Source organism: Amblyomma americanum, chromosome 1 (assembly GCF_052857255.1).
Source record: "Amblyomma americanum isolate KBUSLIRL-KWMA chromosome 1, ASM5285725v1, whole genome shotgun sequence".
NCBI lineage: Eukaryota > Metazoa > Arthropoda > Arachnida > Ixodida > Ixodidae > Amblyomma > Amblyomma americanum.
Window position 1 is genome coordinate 214,834,153 of NC_135497.1, and position 20,051 is coordinate 214,854,203.

General features: G+C 50.1%; 1 protein-coding gene across 1 annotated transcript in view; it reads right to left on the reverse strand.

Annotated features, from left to right (window-relative positions):
• Positions 1 to 20,051, reverse strand: part of LOC144095060 (uncharacterized) — a 35,338-nt gene that overhangs the window by 12,176 nt on the left and 3,111 nt on the right. The window contains exons 2-3 of the mRNA XM_077628871.1: positions 3,911 to 4,159; positions 2,372 to 2,614 (exon numbers count right to left, since the gene is read on the reverse strand). Of these exons, the coding sequence (XP_077484997.1) occupies positions 2,372 to 2,536 (165 nt within the window). The 5' untranslated portion in view covers positions 2,537 to 2,614; positions 3,911 to 4,159. The remainder of the gene's footprint in view (positions 1 to 2,371; positions 2,615 to 3,910; positions 4,160 to 20,051) is intronic.

The window sequence follows — 20,051 nt, forward strand, 5'->3', positions numbered from 1 at the left end:
AATAAAGTTGTTACGAGCCAACCAATCTCTACCTGTGTATGTCAATAAAAATGTTTTTCTCTGCATGACTATGTTTCAGAGTCACAAACACACGAAGTGCTATTTGCTACTGAGCGTCCACTGTGATCACTGGCCATGAATGAGCAAATGAATCTGGGCGGCAGACATGTTTCATACACGGATTGCAAGTCGCCAGTAATTAAAACGCGCCCCGCAGCGATTTCTCAGCGGTTAGGACGCTCAACTGCTGAGTTCGAGGACGTGGGTACGATCCCGGCCGACGCAGCTGCGTTTAAACGGAGGCGAAACGCAAGGCGCCCGTATATTGCGCGATGTCGGTGCACGTTTAAGGACCCCTGCTTGTACGGAAAATTTTTCTGGAGCCCTCCGCTACGACTTCCCCCATAGCACACGTTGCTTTGGGAAGTTAAACTCTATATACCATTTACCATCCAATACAAATGCAACTGAAACATGCACCAGAGAGTATGTGCATCGGGCCTGCGTAAGGAGCTAGTGCAGTGTATTTCGTTTTAGAGAAGTTGGAGTTATTTTACAAACACCGGATCCGAAATCACCACTCTAAATATTCGCATAAAGAATCAGAATTTGCGAAAAGTTTTGGGAGTGTTTTCGTTTAATCCAGATTTAATTCGATGCGCACAGTTGGGGTTTCTTCCTGAAACGATTCTGTGTCGGTTCCTGCCGAAAATGATTTTTAGATTTGTTATTGTCTTCGCAGGAGAAATACAGACGCGCAGTTCGACAGTATGCCTCCAATGCGAGCGGCATGCGTGCGTGTGTATCTCAACGCTGAGGACGAAGTTAACACTCTGTGAATTGTGGCGGATGCCTATGAATGAACGCACGGTGGTCACTTCATAAGTTTAGTAAGTTTGTTCAAATGCCACCATAAACCTTTTAGTGACGCCGTGACAGGCAAAATCCGCTCAACACCTAGTTCTTTACACCTAACGTAGAAATGGCAAGATGCGAGTTCCGCGCACCGATATAACGCACTCCATTTTGAATGACTCGACGGCCGCGCAATTCAAAGCAGAGTCAGAGTTCATGGAGACTGTGACCGGTGCTCAAGGTGGTGAATTTTTGTAGGAACGAAATTTAACGTGGGTGAACTGCGATTCGCTGAAAAAGAAGCACGCTCTGGATGCTTAGTTTTTGTCGGCGCTACAATTGCGGCGAAAATTCATGACATTGTAATGCAGGACCACCTAAAAAAAATATACACGAGACCACAGATATTGAAGGCATTTCAAAAGAGAGAGATTAAATATCCATCCTTCTGGGTTGCAAATAAAAATTATTCGTGGACGCGTTTGTTTACTGCCACTTTGGACAAACTCGCAGGACTTCCTGTGTCGTCTGTGGCCGTGGACGCACTATTATTTTACTTAGTCGACGCAGCTGCCAGAACAGCGGTCACCATCTGGTGCAAGCGTACCAGAGGAAAAAGATGCTATTTTGTTGGAGGAAAATCAACCACGCGAGCTTACTATACGATGTTACTGAACTGTTAAACAGAAATGAAAAGAGAAAGCAGCCCTGACTGATACCTAATAATTTGCTCTTTCACAAAGGTCACAGGCCGTGACAAATCAAACCTTCCGATTATTTCTACACATAATGACTGAATCTGGCCCACGTCTGACCATTGATAGATATCGAACTTGAATATATTTTCGGTGGGAAGCGAATATTATACAGTAAGAAAGCCATCGCTGCTTGCAACCGATATTTCGCATCCTTTCAGAATGCATACTTTTTTTTTTGGAGACGAAAAAAACGGAATATTGCTGGGCCAACTGTACAGCACCAGTGCACATTATGTTCGCATATAAAAATGTGCCTCGAAAAAGACGTTTGTATTATAATTTTGCCGAACTCATCCCAACGCGCTCGTTTGCAGAGGAGAACTTCGGTGTCCAGCTCATAATTTTGTTCTCGATTAATAGAAGAACAATAGGATGGCAAGCCTTTTTGAGATATTTCACTAACGCCGAACCCCGTATGATGTGTGTCACGCGGTTGTTTCCACACCGGGGGCACACTGCGCTAGCCGCTTGTTAGCAACGGAAAAGCGACAGTGTAAGTACGGCCACGACGGCACTAATAGCTATTCACTCCATTCGCGGCAACTCGCTCGAACCAGTGCTCGAATTAAGGAGCCTCCGCCATGACTGCTTTTTAAGGCAAAGTCGCGGTGAAGCCAGCGGCGTCATTTTAATAGGAAGCGATCCAGCGGGGTGGCACTCTACCCTGGGGAGTTTTGCACGTGCATCTCGTTTTTGCTGACTCATGCTGACGCATGCTTTGCTGACTCAGGAGTCGGCAAAGACGCAGACACACTCACAGCCAAGGTGATGGGGCGAGACGGATCTGCGTTGTGCACCAGCGACTCGCTGGCGGTGACCACGTGCTCTATGCAAGCTCGCTCGTAACCCTGGTGGCCGCTGCGTCTGCTCGCGCACACGTTGCCGTGGTGGATGTTGTGGTAGCGGATCGCTGACTGCTTCATGACGTCACCGAGTAGCTGCGTACAGGCCTCACAGCTCGAGCCGGAACACAGGGGCGCCCGCAGATTCTTGCTCGTACTCTGTATGCATCAGAGAACAAGGGCTTCGAAGGGATTGGCAAGGACGGCACGGAAGCGGTGTTGGGCGTACTCCTCACTTTGACCGCGCACAGCGATGAAAAGTTTACCTCTGGCAGGGAGGGCCTTCCTTATCTATGCCACCCCTCGTTCTGGGCTTCCACGAGATGTGTACGGTGGGTCATGTATGGAATGCTAGATAATGAATAGTTGGACCAAAGACGAGCTTCATAACTGCATATTCACTCAGTATTTATGCGAATATATTGAACTTGTTCATATTTTTGCGACTGCAATAAGGTAATGAGATTCAGCCTGTCCTGTTAAGTGAAAGGGATGGATTGCACTCCGCCTTTCAGCTTGGAGAGCTGAAAAACATTAATCCAAGAAAATTTTCACGAAGAAAAACGGCACAGGCAATCTGATGGCGAGAAATGACGGTACATATAAAGCATATCACGGCGTCAGAGTAAACGAATAACAAGCAGTCGGGTCAGGCTAAACTGGGAGAGATCCCCACTTTTGGCGCAGCTGAAGGCGTGCCAAACCTTGGGTGAGAACGAAAAACACTGCCTTAGGCCCTTATTTTAAAGCCTGAGTTCCCACGTTTTATTGGAAACCATCAACCAGTGTCCACAGGCTTCGTGGTAGGCTAAAGAGCTACTTCCCTTAATGCGTGCCTGTCTGTATAGTTTGCGGCAGTGCTTTGATTTCCTGCCACAAAAGTGACCAAGCAGGATGTGAAATAAAAATGACAAAAAAACGCTCTTTACCCACAAGAGGGCAGGACAAATACAGCATGGGCAGCTGAATACCAATGACAAGAATTAGGAACAGTGGCAAAATTCCCATAATGCAGTGTGTATTCTAATCAGCCGCGACAGCGCTTTTTGCCCGTTAGCGTGCGAAATCCGCCGGTGAAAAGGCTCGCATGCGCGCCGTACCTCCAATCTCAGCGACAGCTCAGAGACGGAGCTTCATAGCAGGGCACCTTAGCGTTGGACACGATCAAGCGTTAAATAGGAGACAGAACTAGTATCAGTAAGCTGATTCAACGTGGCGGCGAAGGTCGAAAGGGGGGCCACTTGCTACACCACGAGCTCATCGTCACCGCAGCCCCGTAACCCACGTTCGCTGCGAATGAAGGGTGCACGAAGATTTCGATTGCCCTCAAGTTTTGTACCACTGAGTTCCAGCCGTAAAGCGGCTCAATTTTGAGCCTGATATGGACAGTCGCTATCTGCTCCGAGATTTCTGTCCTCGCGCGGCGTGCAGCACGGCTCAAGCAGGCCCTTTTACCTGAGGCACCGGAAGACTGCCGTGCAGATGTGGGTGACAGCGACGCCGGCGGCCGTTGCGAAGAGGGCTTTGGGCTTCCTGCGGTATGGCTGAGGCTCAACCTTTCTCCAGGCGTCGGCAGCCTCCATTAGCACACTTTCCCCGACGTCCGCCTTCCACCCCGACCGTGGCGCCACGTCTTCGTCCTCGTCTGCTGCCAGCGGCTGCGGCACGTGCCTTGTCGCCGTAGGTGAAATGTGAATGATCAGCCTAAGCACGAAGAAATTCAAGATAATAGTATATAAACTAAAATCGCTCAGAATAAATAAAATTGCAAGCGGCAAGACACAGTTCAGAAAAGAAGAGACAGGCAGCACTTAAATATGAGCTTGCAGACCATAAATCCTGAGCACACTAAGCGCCTTGCCGGGAAATAATATATTCTCGCACCTCTATACAAGCACGTTCCTCTTGGCGGTACAGTGTTGGAGCCCAAGACCCGATATCTGTTCCGTCATAACACTTAGATCCTTGATCGCTGCTGGAGGCGTTACGCTCCGAAGAGAAATCCTTCACAAAATAGTTTTTGCCTGATTGCGTTAGTTTTGAATATTTGCACTCTCTGTTTCACTGTTTATTATGTAATGGCAGCAAGGATGGTGCTGCGGGCTCATTAACTTCTTTTTTCTTCTAAGAACTGCACCAGTCGCATATTCGTGCGATAGCGGAATAATGAAAAAAGGAAAAACGAAAGATAACCTTGACGATATCGTCAAAATTAAGGGGAAAAAATGTGATCAGCTTATGACTGCTGTATTCTTATTCCTGTCGCTATTGCTGCCGCTGTCATTCTCTATCATTCGCTCGCTGCATTTACATTAAATGTGAAACAGACTGCACGGTTAAAATTTTTCGAAGCAAAACCGCATGCGCTATTATAATGAGTCTTTATAAAACAAATACGAGCCGCCAAAAGCCGGTGTCGTCGTCGGTGTCGTTCGCATTGCACGAAAGGTCCCGATAGAAGCCAAGAATTAATAAAGTTGAGCCGAAAAGAAAATTTGGCGAAATGGGGTTTCAGTGGGAACCGAACCCAGGATCTCCACGTTGTCAGGTGGGCTCGCTACCCATTGGCAACGGGTATATCCAATGGCTTTCTCTTTTATTGCATGGAAGTACAACACTGACAGGCTTCTAGCCTGCATCCCTCGAACCCAACAGGGTTGGACACGGTGCTTTAAAAAGTATCTTCGACGACGATATCCACTCCACACCAAAACTGTATTCCCGATACCGATACAAGATACCCAAGAAAACTGATTTCCGATACGGGTACGCGTTATGCATGCGTTTTCTGTATCAGTTAGCGCGATATCTCCACCATGCAGCACTGAATAGCCCGACTGTTGCCTTGCTAATATTTGGAAGGGTGAAAACGTATCCGGCTGCACGAATTTCTCCAATTTTTTTTTTAAAGCTCTACTGTCGGCGCAGCTGTTTCGTCAAAACTTCAGCATTGAGATGAAGCCGTAGTTACATTTCAGTGACCGCTTCCATAACCAGCCTCGCAAAATCTTTTTAAATGTAGTGTTCTTCATTCGAAGCTGTCTCTCAGCACGTGAATACATACGAATAAACTTGTAACGATTTTTTATGCTCTTCGTTTGTGTGTGTGCGCGTGCCGGCGTGCGTGCATGTGTGGCGTCGTTACAGCAAAGCTGGCTTCTGTATAATGCGGGGATGCATATCAGTGTTTGCCACCCGCTTATGTTTTTTTTTCGTGAAATTTATGACGTAAATAACGTTATGTAATTAGAATATACTTTCCCGAGCAAAACTTTACCTTATTCGGATGCGAGGCAAAATTTTTCCTTTGACCGGTGTTCGAAGCCAGTTCACTCGAAAGAATGGGAGCATAACGGGACAAGTATTCTCCATCTTCTGCATTAAAGACCAGCTGTCCAGGTTGCTTTAGGCAGAACCAGCAGTACTTTCTTTTTCTTCCGCCCCCTTATCCCGTGGAAGTTTGTATGGCATTGTACAGAAATAAAGTGTTAAAAAAAATTTCCCACTACAATACCGGGTTGAAATTCCTGGCAGCAAGGTGCTTCTACCACCTTTCTAATGATTCTCCTGTGTCCATGCTTGTCCCTTTCTTCTCTATGCTCTTTCTCCTCTTATCCTGACTTCTTATCATGATGCTGTGATTTCCTGAATTTTTCGAAAAATTTTCTGTTTTTTTCGTCGTGCGCGACAAGCTACCTTGCTGCAATTAGTCTTAAAAGTACTCGTGTATTGGCGTTTTGGTCCTTAGAGGAAATTATTAACGGACGCATGTGAACCAGTGATGAAATTATGCTCCCGAGGTACAAGTGATAGAGGGAAATGCCGGCTTTTCCGCGATACGGCAACGCAGAAAATCGCCGCCTTGAGAGTTCGTCCATTCAGTTAGGCGGTCTAGGCTGAACTCGATTAAAATTGAACACTAAGCCACAGCCGGCGCCGCCGTGTAGCACCGCGCAAACTCTTATTGGAGCCAGGTGACTCAACGGCATTTGAAACTGCCCGCGCAAGAATGCATATAATTCACTGCAGCATGTTTCTTGCATGCCTTCTCACGTTTCGTTGACGAGATCTGTTGGCAGAGGCAGAGGGACCATCCCGGCACTCGCGTGTGTTCGTCGTCTTGTCCTTTCCTTAGCCCGCTATGAAGCATTCCGTTCCCCTTTGTTTGTGGTGGGAAGTAAATTTTTTTAGAAGTGCTCGTCTAACGATGAAAGGGGAAGGCTAAGTGAAACAGAAATCTAAACAAAGGCATTCTCCACCGAGTCGCCCTATCCGCCTTTGCTGATGGTCGTCAGTTAGCACTGACGACCATCACTCAGTTCGAAAGCCCTTTCTTAGTTTTAGAGATAGCAGATCAATGTCGGGAAACCTTGCTTCGAAAGTTAACCCCCAAAAACCCAGAGGAAGCAAGTTTTGGAGTGGAAGGACAAAATGGATTAAACTTAACTTAGTTTAAACTTAACGCTCGAGAGGGTTATAGCTAGTGCTTTCAGATGCAACGCGTACCCAGCGAATTCAGTCGGAGGAACACGCAAGGTTGTTCACATTGGCAACCCATGATTAAACGCGACAGAAACGCTACACGGAATGTGGTGATGTTATGACCAATGTACTTGTAGATGCAAGGCAATACGTCGTATCTTTTGAATAGAATAAACAGTTTTGCTTCCGCCGCGGCAACAGCTCCCACGTGACCCGGCCCACGTCCATCCAACCTCATGCTCGCACTTCGACGGGCGCCCGCCCAAGTGTGAGCGTCACGCTGTGAATAAAAGAAGTGACCCCCTACCGCCAGACGCTGCGTGCAATCAGCTAGTCCACTGCAGGCAAAAAAAAAAAAACGGCTGCGAGCATGAAAAGACGCGCACTGCGATGCCTCGACCACAGAAGTGCAACGTAAGACGGCGCGGCGATGCAGTTTTATCTGATTCTGGCCGCCTGTCGCATGCCCCGACTTGTTTTGCCGCCGGTTTTAAGTACATTGCACCCACGCATTTGTTTTCAGTGCTCCACACTGTGAGAGACTGGTTGGAAGCCGTGTTGTAGCCGTTACGGTGAAAACATTTGTGGAATAAAACGGACAGTTCGCCGTAGAGTGGGACATTTAGGGGGCAGAGAATAACGTCGGGGCATGGAAGAGTGCTCGTTCATCCTCGGGGGATGTCATCTTGTATGCGCTTGCATCAATGTTCTGTATGCGATGGTCGTAAAAGCATGTTGTCCTCGTTCGTAATGTCACGCGTTTCGCCTGTTCGCACAGTTTTTGCGTGATGTTTATCAATGAAATCTGCTTGTAATTTAGATACTTCAGCTGACTGTGCGCTGCGGGAGCGACAACCACTGCTTTGGGCAGTGCTGCCCTAACAACGGACGCACAGGAAGCGCGGAACGAGCTGCTAGACGGCCACTGTATCCGTTTGTTTTTGCGCTTCTACGGAGCAAAATAAACGTTCATTTCCAAAAGCACCTGGTGCCTTTTCTGGATTGACACTGCTTGACGAAGGCCGTGGCGCAGCTGCATTGATGGGATCGCCCGGGATGTAATTTCGCATCTTTCTGGAAACAGGAGACCATACAGAACAGAAATAATGTGCCACGAGGGCGTGCCAGGCCGCAGCGCATGCTAGCATTCAAACTGCGGCCGCCTTAAACCGAAACCGGAAAGTTCGTACCCCGCCACTTGGGCCTTATGGGAGTGTCCGATCGTTATCAATCCCTTTCTGTATGGCTATAGTGCCTAGAATATAAAGTGCCAGTTCATTCTAGGCACTATACTACGGCGCATACCTGGCAGCGCCTTCCCAAGTCGCGGATGAGGGTGCTCCGATCGCGGCGCATTCGGGCGCACAGAGTACGCTGTGATGTGGTAATTTTTAAATTTCGCGGTCTAAGCCTACCTCGTCGGAAATACCCAACGTTACGTAGAGAAGCACACTGGTAGGTCCATTTTCATGGCACTCGATCATTTTCCTATTCACACCTGAGCGTTTAAATCCATATTTAAGAAGTTAGTTCATTAATATAATTAACTTATTAAAGTAGCCGGAAATAAAAATACTATCCGGTACTTCTCATACCTCCTAATAACGCTCACTTGATTTCAGTCTGGAAGAACTGTTCTCATTTACCTTGGTCCATTTTAGCTAGGATAACCTGTATAGTAAAAAAAAAATTCTGATGGCACTTGAAGGGGCTGCGAAGCACTGAACGGATGCCGGCTATACTTCAGGTGGATTCTTTGTCACCCAGATGCTGACTCAAAAAGAATTACTGGAATCGATGCGGAGGAACGGGAGATATTCAATGAAAAAATTTCAAAATACAAGCAAACAAAATACTGTCCTCAACTCGATTTTCGCGGGGCTTTCCATTTCCATTTCACTCTCTCAGTGACGACACTGGGCGGGACCAATGAAAACAGCCTCTCTGAGCACGCCGCAGAAGTTTGCACATGGTGGTTGCCTAATCGCTGTAACTCGTTCTTGCCAAGGCTGGTATCGTCGGTTTCATGTGTAGAACCACCACGTGAACGCCCAGCTCACCCAGCGATGCTTCATCGTCCCGTCGACGGCGCAGAAGGGAACACTCAGCAGTGACGTTCCCTGACTTACGGATCCGAACTCGTTACTTTTAGCATAGCACATGCCGCTACTGCTTACCGCGTACCATGGTCAGCCACTAGGAACGCGCTGATTGGTCACGGCGAGCAAGGCGCGCGCGCTGTTGACGGGAACGTGGCGCCATCTAGCGCCGCCACCAGGTGTTCCTCTGCAATCTGACGATGTGCACTGCTAAAGGTGAAACGAATGGCTTTTTTCTGAAGCTTCTTCCAAGCAAAGTAACGCTATGTATTGCGCTGAGTCCTATTAAGAAAGCGTATAGTAGGATACAACTTAAAAAAAACGGCAGTTGCTAACACTGGGCCACAGGTACGCGGCATACTATATTACTCCACTGGCCAATCACCATAATAAACTAATTCGAATTTTTAACGTTTGGCTATATTAAACAACCCAGGTATCAAAATTCTAGAGCTTATAATTTTTTTCTTGTGTTTAGATTCTGTTTAGATAACAAGGAAAGTTTTAACGACCTACTTTTTGTCGTGGAGGAAATCTGTGCGGTGGTCGTGAATGTGGGCGGAGTGTATCAACTCCAGGCAACGTAGCCAGACTACTCGGACTGCCGCGAACTTTTAATCCGGCACGGAGCAACCGTCGGCCCTCGCCGGACTTTGTAAATTTAACACAAATTCCCGCCAAAATCACGAGATTTTCCATTATTCTTGTTGCTATAGCGAAATATCTAAGAATATACCAATATTTTCATACTCGTCTCCGGCAGTGGACTGTCCCCAAATGCTCCTCAGCCGCCGCGGTGGCTCAGTGGTCATAACGTTCGGCTGCTGACCCGGAAGACGCGGGTTCGATCCCGGCCGCGGCGGTTGAATTTCGATGGAGGCGAAACTGTAGAGGCCCGTTTACTGTACATGATAATAACAAGAACCTCTGGCATTACCAAAAAGCACGCTTGGTTTCTGCGTCGTTTATGGGCTTGAGCTTAGCTTGTGCGGTTAAAGGGCAACTGCACCACTTTTTGAGAATTCCGCGATATTCTTTGATTCAAATCTATAGAGGCTGTCAGTAAAGGATGCCAAGTGTTTTTGCGCTAGCATTTATAACATTCACGTAATCGACTGTTGAAACTTTGGCTTCTCCTCAAATCATTAAAGTAGTGCGGGGAAGCTTGGTGTGACGTAACGGAAGGTGAGGTTTGAAATTACGGCTGCCGTCAACTACACTCTGCCATGCCTCGTTGGATGTTGCCAAACAACGCTCGGCGGGCTTTGCCTTCGGTGGCCTTGGGTTTTTTTTTTTCCTTCAAAGCAAGCGTTTATGCGTTGGAAATGAACTGGTACATTCGATGACAACATCATCCCCCCCCCCCCCCTCCTTGAAGCTTGAAGACCGTCGCGATTTTAATCGGCGATTACGTCACCATTTCAAATGATGGCCCAAACGGACTTCGCATGCTTTGCGTGCAAGTTTCGCACATTCGACTCCTTTAGGTTTGTCGATTTGAAAACCTATGCAGTTGCCCTTTAAAGAGCCGGACCAAGTTGATCAGAATCTTTTGCGTGGGTCCGGCCCATAAGAAAAATTACGGCCAGACCAGAGCTCTGCAATGCACACACTCGGGCACAGAGGGAACCTAAGCGTCCACTGCAGTACTGGAGATGCCACCTTACGCTAGTTATTGGCGCGTAACGGACAGTCATTGTTGCAGCAGCAAGCATTGGAACTCTGTGTAGATGAGCTCGAGTCATATAGGAGGCGTGACAAGAGACATCCTCCTTTCTAGCAGTGGCAATTATAAATTCGGTCAAAGGATCTAACAAAACTTGTAGTGGCTCATTGCACCCGCGAATGGCCTGCGCCCATGCCAACGGTGAACTAATAAGGCGAAGCGCAACGAAAGATTGCCGTTCCCACGCCAGCGGAATCCTCTGCCTTGGGCGTCCAAAGATACCGGCATGATGCCTTATGCTGCCTCGAGCGCCCTCGCAGTGAATACTCGCTTCCCTAAACTAGCTAAGCTATAGCTAAGCACACGCGATAAACCGCTGCCGCGCCTACCCGCCACTCACAAACACTCACACCCACTCACGTCGACTCATCACTCATGTCCGCTCACCACTCGCCTGTACCCACACTCTGTAGCGAATTCCTAACCCGTCCCCGACTTTCCGAAGGGGAACGCTATCGCGTGGACATTCGAACAACAGATGAAACGCAACAAAACGAAGCCGTATTTAAAATTTAAAGGAAAAGAGCGAATAAGAAACGAAAACACCAATGAAACACGCTCAACACGCGCGCGTACAACACTACAGGTTAAAGTAAAGCGTTCACCAGATATTGAGCGTCCCAGGTGAAGTGGGGATGCCTTGCAGACAGGATGCAAAACGGGTTAATGAACTGTGACGCGTCGCTGGCGTTGCGTCGACGGAAGCAGCGAAAAAAAATCATGTGGATTAGCTCAGCTAATCTAGGATATACAAAGCGAACGCGAGATTAAGGTCTCCACTGGCCCACGGAGCCGGTTGTGCGCTTTTCCTTTCGTGAACATGAACGGCCTTTGCAAAGTTGTCAACGTCAATCGTCAACGCCGTCGGCTCACTTGCTTTGTTTGGTTTTTGAGGAAAGTAAATGGCACAGTAACCGTCTCACATATCTCGGTGTTGTTGCAAATGGGTTGCAAGCCCCAAGGGTAGCGTTGGCCTGGCGGCCTGGGGCACAGCTGGAAACATCCGAAGGTCCCGGCAAAGGATGAGTCGACTGGCAACAGAACAACTTGTTTATTCTGGCATCGAAAAAGAGCAGTCGGTCAGGGCGACCACGTTACTCGAAGGAAGAAATCGAAGTCTCCTTTTGGCGTCCGGGGCAGCTGCTTTTTATACCCTCGGAGTCGAGGGCAAGAAGGGATGAGTCGCACGAGACGGCGACGCACGGACATGTTGAGACGTGAAGTGACGCGTCCGCCGGGCCGGCGCCGGTCAGACCTCCTCGCCTCCCAGTTGGGGAGCTCCTCTCCCCGGCTGCCGCGCTTTGACAAGCGTGGGCACCAACATGCACACACACACACACGCACACACGACGACACGTGACATTGAAACCTGCCTGGACGCGCTTGGCGGGAGGCGTTACGGCAGCACTGAACGGGCCCAAAATGACCGCCACTTTGAACGAAGCCCCGGCGTCCGTTGCATCCGCGCCGGCTATACCGCGCGTCGTAGGCGAAACGTAACAGACCGCCCCGCCGGGAGAAGGAGATCCCGATGGTCAGGGGACTGCATCCGCTGTCCGGAGGGATGTCGCTCGATGATGCTCGTAATCGAAACCGGTCGTCCCTCGACGTTGCTTGAGCGCAGCGCACAGAGAAGGCCTCGTTCTCAGGTTCAGGTTCACAAAGGTCACTGCAAAGTGACTTCGGGAGAGTTGCCATTTTTGTTCTCGTTCCCAGCAAGCGTTAGAACTACGCCGAAACGCAACCGCTCAGTCAGCAAGCACGAGACAACCCTCACTAAGCTCTGCCAGGCTCTTTCCCCTTTTATACTACTGCCTAGTTCCTTACAGTAGTCAAGCAGCACTCAGAACGCGTCCACAAATTGGAAAATTGCACTAGAAAGCACATAATCACTTTGAAACACTAAACAAAAGCAATATGTTAAAAATCCTGTCTCAGGAAGAAAACATCAGTAACAAACAACTTTGAGGCGGATTCCTACGTTAGGGGCTTCGACTTAAGCCATCGGCGTTACCGTTGAGACTCCCCTTTTTGTAACGCACCTCAAAGGAATATTGTTGCAAAGCGAGGCTCCAGCGCAGGAGGCGGCCATTTTTGGGAGAGATGGTCTGCAGCCATTGGAGAGGGCAGTGATCCGTCTCAATGATAAACCTCGAGCCGGCTAGGTAGCATGACAATTTCTGAACGGCCCACACGAGACACGCACACTCTTTCTCGGTGGCGCTGTACGCCTGCTCACGACAGGTCAGCTTACGACTAGCATAAAGGACGGGGTGTTCCACTTCTCCATTTTCCCGTTGGCACAGTACAACGCCCATGCCTCGCTCACTAGCATCGCACTGAACAACGAACCCTTTTGTGTAGTCTGGTGATCGTAGCACAGGCTGGCTTGTTAGGGCGCTCTTTAAGGCGCTAAAAGCTCTTTCCTTTGTCTCGCTCCAGACGACTGTTTGGGGCTCTGTTTTTCTTAGAGCAACCGTCAGGGGAGCCGCGATATCGGAGTACCTGGGGATGTACCTCTGATAGTAGCCGGCGACACCTAAGAACGACCTAATATCGGTCTTCGTGCGCGGTTGCGGGAAGTCTCGCACAGCGGCCACCTTTATTTCAGAGGGGCGGCGACGACCCTGTCCAATCACGTGACCGAGGTAGACAACCTCGGCCTGTGCTAATTGGCACTTGGGAGCCTTGACTGTCAAGCCCGCTTCGCGCAGGCGGGTTAGCACTGCCCGCAAGTGTGCCATATGCTCAGACCAGGATGCGGAGAATATCGCTACGTCGTCTAAATACGGTAAAGCGAATTCTTCCTGTCCCCGCAACACTTTGTCCATGAGGCTTGAAAAGCAGTATGGCGCGTTCTTCAAACCAAAACTCAAAACTTTAGGACAGAATGTTCCCATTGGTGAAATGAACGCCGCATACCTACTAGCCTCTTCTGTAAGTGGAACCTGCCAATAACCCCTGATAAGATCTAGGGTGGAAATAAACTGAGCGCTACTAACTTTCTCAAGGCGCTCCTCGATATTAGGGATCGGATAAATTTGATCCTTAGTGATGGAATTAAGCCTGCGGTAGTCGACGCAAGGACGAGGTTCCTTGCCCGGTACCTCAACTAAAATCAAAGGGGAGGTATAATCACTCTCACCCGCCTCAATAACACCGAGCTGTAGCATTTTCTTTACCTCAGCCTCCATAATATCGCGCTGGCGGTGTGACACCCGGTACGCCTTGGATCGTACTGGCTCTGGGGAGGTAAGTTCTATATCATGAGTAAGGACAGAAGTCCTACCAGGCCTCTCAGAGAACTGACCTTGAAACTCTTGTAAGAGTTGGTGTAGGGTTTTCTGTTCAGCCGACAGCGGTGCTTTAATGATTAAGTCACTAATGACCTGATCAGTGTCTTCCCTGTTCGTCACTGAGCCTAGTCCCGGAAGCTCGACCGGAAGCTCTTCGGGAACGTTTACCATCATACACACCACTGCTTCCCGTTGTCTAGAGGGTTTGAGCAGATTACAGTGGTAAACTTGCTGTGCTTTCCGTTTTCCTGGCAGACTCACCACGTAGTTAACATCCGACAGTTTTTGAACAATCCGTGCTGGGCCCTCCCACTGCACGTCGAGTTTGTTTTTTAGCGATGTGCGCAATATCATTACCTCATCGCCCACCTCAAAACGACGGGCCCTGGCTGTCCGATCATAATAAACCTTGGCCCTCTGCTGGGCCTTTGCCATTGCTTCACCTGACAACTCCTGTGCCCTTCTTAAGCGTTCGAGGAGACTAAGCACGTACTCGACCACGACTGGGTCGTCGCCCCTGCCTTCCCACGAGTCTCGAAGCATGCGAAGCGGAGACCGCAGCGAGCGACCGTACACCAGCTCAGCTGGCGAAAACCCCGTAGCCGCATGCGGCGCGGTCCTTAATGCAAACATCACCCCAGGCAGACACAGCTCCCAATCACTTTGTTGCTCAAAACACAATGCTCTCAACACGCGCTTCATGGCGGAGTGGAGCTTCTCAACGGAATTCGACTGTGGGTGGTAAACTGAGCTGTGTAACAGCTTTACCCCACACCTTTCGAGAAAGGCTGTCGTCAAAGCGCTAGTAAACACTGTGCCCTGATCTGACTGGATTTCCGCAGGAAAACCAACTCGCGCAAATATGGACAGTAGTGCATTGACTATCTCAACTGAGCTGCGTTCTTTAAGCGGCACTGCTTCAGGGAACTTTGTCGCTGGGCAGATCACAGTCAAAATGTGTCTGTACCCCGTGGCTGTTACCGGCAGAGGTCCCACTGTATCAATAACGAGCCGTCTAAAAGGCTCCGTAAAGATAGGTACCAACTTCAACGGCGCCCTCGATTTGTACCCTGGTTTGCCAACCCGCTGACAGGTGTCACATGCCCTCACAAAGTGTTCTACGTCACTAAAACACCCTGGCCAATAGTACTCTTGCAAGAGACGGTCCTTAGTCTTCATAACTCCTAGGTGTCCGGACCACGAACCGCCATGCGACAAGCGCAACAGATCCTGACGGTAGCACTGAGGCACGATCAGCTGATCGAACTCGACTCCTCTGCGGTCTAGATACTTCCGGTACAGGACCCCACCTCTTTCCACAAAACGAGCTTTTTTCTTGGCGATACCTTCCTTGACATTGCAGCGCATGTTTTCTAGGCTGCCATCCTTTTTTTGCTCGGCTATCAAAGCCGACCGGCTGACTTTTAGCAACCTATTAAGTCCATCGGACGTAGGCGCGATGAGCAAATCTGCAGATAGCTCTTCTAACTTTCCCGTGTCGGGCATTTCCTCTCCAGTACCTGGTGCCTTCAGCGCTACAGGCTCAATTTTATTCAGTTCGGACGTGCTCTGAATATCAGCTTGCTGCGCCTCCAACCCTTTTTCATTGTTCGACAACGTCGGCCCCGCAACTACCGCCTTTGCAGCGAGCTCCCGAACTCTCGATCTGGTTAAGGCCTGAACGCTAGCCTCACCAAACAAAAGCCCCTTCTCGCGCAGGAGGTGATCGGACCTGTTCGAAAATAGGTACGGGTACTGGGGGGGCAGCATAGATGACACTGCGGCCTCCGTCTCAAGTGCTCCGAAAGGTCCTTCAATAAGCACTTTTGCTACGGGCAGACACACGCTATGAGCTTCCACGGCTTGCTTGATCCATGCGCACTCGCCCGTGAACATATCGGGTTCTACGTAAGAGGGGTGAACTACATCCATTGTAGCTGCGGAATCACGAAGCACTCGGCACTCTTTCCCGTTCACGAGGAAGTCTCGCATGTAAGGCTCGAGAAGCTTCATGTTCTCGTCAGTGCTACATAATGACAAAAACACGACTTTTGTTTTTGTTTCTGGACACTGCGCCGAAAAGTGACCCGGCTTCTGGCACGTATAACACAAGCGCGCTTGCCTCGTCTCGAACCGCTTTCTGCGTTCGGCTTCGGCTGCCGCTGTCTCCTTACGTTCGGTCGGACTGCTTTCACTCGCATCCGCACTACGTGTGTCCCCCCTTGCTCTCATGGGTTTGAACTTCGGCTTCTCAGACTTGGAGCCAAATTCACCCTTTTGACCGTCCTTAGCTCCGCGAGCCCGACGCGTCACAAACTCCTCGGCTAGCTCGGCGGCTTTAGCCACTGTACTAACGTCTGGCCTATCCAAGACCCAGTACCGCACGTTCTCAGGTAACCGACTATAAAACTGTTCCAGCCCGAAACACTGCAGAATTTTCTCGTGGTCACCAAACGCTTTCTCTTCTTTGAGCCACTCCTGCATGTTTGACATAAGCCTGTAGGCAAACTCTGTATATGACTCACTTCTGCCTTTTTCATTTTCCCGAAACTTCCGACGGAACGCCTCCGCTGACAGCCTGTACTTTTTTAGCAGACTCGATTTCACTTGGTCGAAATCCTCTGCCTCCTCTCTCTTCAAGCGAGCGACTACGTCGGCCGCCTCACCGGGTAACAAAGTGAGCAAGCGCTGTGGCCACGTTTCCCGAGAGAACCCCTGCTTCTCGCACGTTCGCTCAAAGTTAACCAGGAACAAACCAATGTCCTCTCCAAGCTTAAACGGCCGCATCAGGTCAGTCATTTTGAACGATACCCGTTCTCCTGCACCGTGTGCCTGACTTCCATTACGAGCGCGTTCCATCTCTACCTCGAGACGCTTCATTTCCAAGGCGTGTTGACGTTCGCGCTCGTCTTTCTCTTTTTGCTCTTTACGTTCGCGCTCCTCTTTTTGCTCTTTACGTTCGCGCTCCTCTTTTTGCTCTTTCTCCTCAATGGTCTCAAGGCATTCCGACAGCTCGTCATCCTCAGCCTCCAACTCAAGAATAGCCCTTAGCAGTTCTGGTTTTCTGAGTTTGTCTGAGACATTTAGACCCAACTCTCTTGCAAGCTCCAGCAATTTCGGTTTGCGCAACGACTTCAAATCCATGGCTGCTCCGAATGCTGCTTTCTCTACTGCCTACTATTGTCTTGCCGCAAACTAACCCGGCAGCAACGACAACACAATTACCAGCTCTGTTTCTGACACTAACAAAAGCCTGGCAAAACTCAGAAGAAGAAAGTCCCGCACTCACCAAACCTCGCAGCCAAGAATTCAGCGCAGTCGTTCCGCTGCAGGCAACCAGTCATCACACAGGGCTCGTTGCACTGCTCCCGGATGGTCGTTGTGCTGCTCAGCATACAGTTGACCGCATATCTTCGCTGCTGGCCTCCGTTGTCGGGATCCCACCGCTGGCAACCAGTTGTTGCAAATGGGTTGCAAGCCCCAAGGGTAGCGTTGGCCTGGCGGCCTGGGGCACAGCTGGAAACATCCGAAGGTCCCGGCAAAGGATGAGTCGACTGGCAACAGAACAACTTGTTTATTCTGGCATCGAAAAAGAGCAGCCGGTCAGGGCGACCACGTTGCTCGAAGGAAGAAATCGAAGTCTCCCTTTGGCGTCCGGGGCAGCTGCTTTTTATACCCTCGGAGTCGAGGGCAAGAAGGGATGAGTCGCACGAGACGGCGACGCACGGACATGTTGAGACGTGAAGTGACGCGTCCGCCGGGCCGGCGCCGGTCAGACCTCCTCGCCTCCCAGTTGGGGAGCTCCTCTCCCCGGCTGCCGCGCCTTGACAAGCGTGGGCACCAACATGCACACACACACACACACGCACACACGACGACACGTGGCATTGAAACCTGCCTGGACGCGCTTGGCGGGAGGCGTTACGGCAGCACTGAATGGGCCCAAAATGACCGCCACTTTGAACGAAGCCCCGGCGTCCGTTGCATCCGCGCCGGCTATACCGCGCGTCGTAGGCGAAACGTAACAGTGTACACCCGAACCGCGCCGTAAAGGAAGGGATAAAGGAGGGAGGGAAAGATAAAAAAGAGAAAACTGAAAAAAGTTGGGATTTTGAGGAAATGCGCGGCGCTGCACAGCGGCGGTACACCTGTGGCTCGGTGCTAAAAGTGGCGCATGCGCAGTTGCGACTAGGGAGCGAGAGAGAGAGAGAGAAAGAGTCGGCGGCGGCCGCCTGCGCCGTGCGTGGCGTCACTCATGCTCCAACATACGGCGGCTCGCGCGAATCGCGGTGTTGACTAGCTTAGTGAAGCTTTTCGCTTCAAAAGATCCAGGCAGTAGTAGGAGCGGAGAGGACTGCAGGAAGACGCCGATGGTCTCCCGTCAACAGCCTGAACAACTCTGCGGCATACCCGTCGCGATGGCTCAGTGGTTAGAGCTTTCGGATACTGATGCGGAGTTCCCGGGTTCGAACCCGACCGCGGTGGCTGGGTTTTTATGGGGGCAAAACGCTAAGGCCCCAGTGCGCTGTGCGATGTCAGTGCACGTTAAACATCCCCAGGTGGTCGAAATTATTCCGGAGCCCTCCACTACGGGAACCTCTTTGTTCTTTCACTCCCTCCTTTATATCTTCCCTTACGGCGCGGTTCAGGTGTCGAACGATATATGAGACAGATACTGCGTCATTTCCTTTCCCCAAAAACCAATTATTATTATTATTATTATTATTATTATTATTATTATAACTTGGCGGCAACAGGAGAATTGTTGCTATAAGACCCGTCAACGGCGTCCCGAAACGCAGTAAGCTTATAGCAAGCTACTACAGACCCTCAGTCCATGCTACGTCCATGCTCAGTCCAGGCCATCGGCCGCCATCTACGCTTCAAAGGAACGCAGGAGGCTTGCGTCGGTGATCAAAGATAGGTCCACAGCAGCACGGACACACGGACACACGGTTTCCACCTCCACTCTTGAATGATCCGATTTCCGCTGCGCTGTCTTCCTTTAAACCTCGGTTTTCTGACACGTCAGCACTCCGCTCCTCGTGCTCGCCGCGCTCTTTTTCGCCTATAGTGAACTAGAATACTGTAGTTCACTATATTGTCGCCGTCGCCTCGCACACGCCCTTCGCATGCGCACACGCGCAACGCTGGGCTGGCACGCGCAGCGCTCCGCTGTCCGATGCACCACGTTCGAAAATCCTCCGACGATTTCGTGTGCACATCACACTCTCACGTCCACTCGCACTCACCATTCACTCACACTCATGAGCAACCACACTCTCATCCACACACTCGCACTCGCACTCACGTCCACTCACACACACAACCACTCACTCACAGACGTGAGTGTGAGTGAGGCGATATCAGTGCACTCATGACTAAGTGTGCCGACCTATGTACTTAACAAAGGCTGTCAAAAATGAAGGTCTAGAGAAGGGAAAGAAACTAGTACCTGTGTTGATGGGAAACAATAATAGTAATAATTGGTTTTGGGGGAAAGTGAAATGGCGCAGTATCTGTCTCATATATCGTTGGACACCTGAACCGCGCCGTAAGGGACGGGTTAGAGGAGGGAGTGAAAGAAAAGAAGAAAGGAAGAAGGAGGTGCCGTAGTGGAGGGCTCCGGAATAATTTCGACTACCTGGGGATTTTTAGCGTGCACTGACATCCCACAGCACACGGGCGCCTTAGGTTTTGCCTCCATAAAAACGCAGCCGCCACGGTCGGGTTCGAACGCGGGAACTCCGGATCAGTAGCCGAGCGCTCTAACCACTGAGCCACCGCAACGGGTATGACGGAAAGGAGGTGGTGGTAGTGGTTTTTTATTAACATAATAGTAAAAAGGTGGGAAAAGATTTTTGCTAGCCACGGCATCTGCCATCGATACTGAAGCACTTGAGTTGGGGTAGCGGAAATAAAGGACAGCAGGCAGAATGGAGAAATGAAATGAAAGAGGTGAGGGGACAGGAAGAGAGGATAGGGGGAGTAGT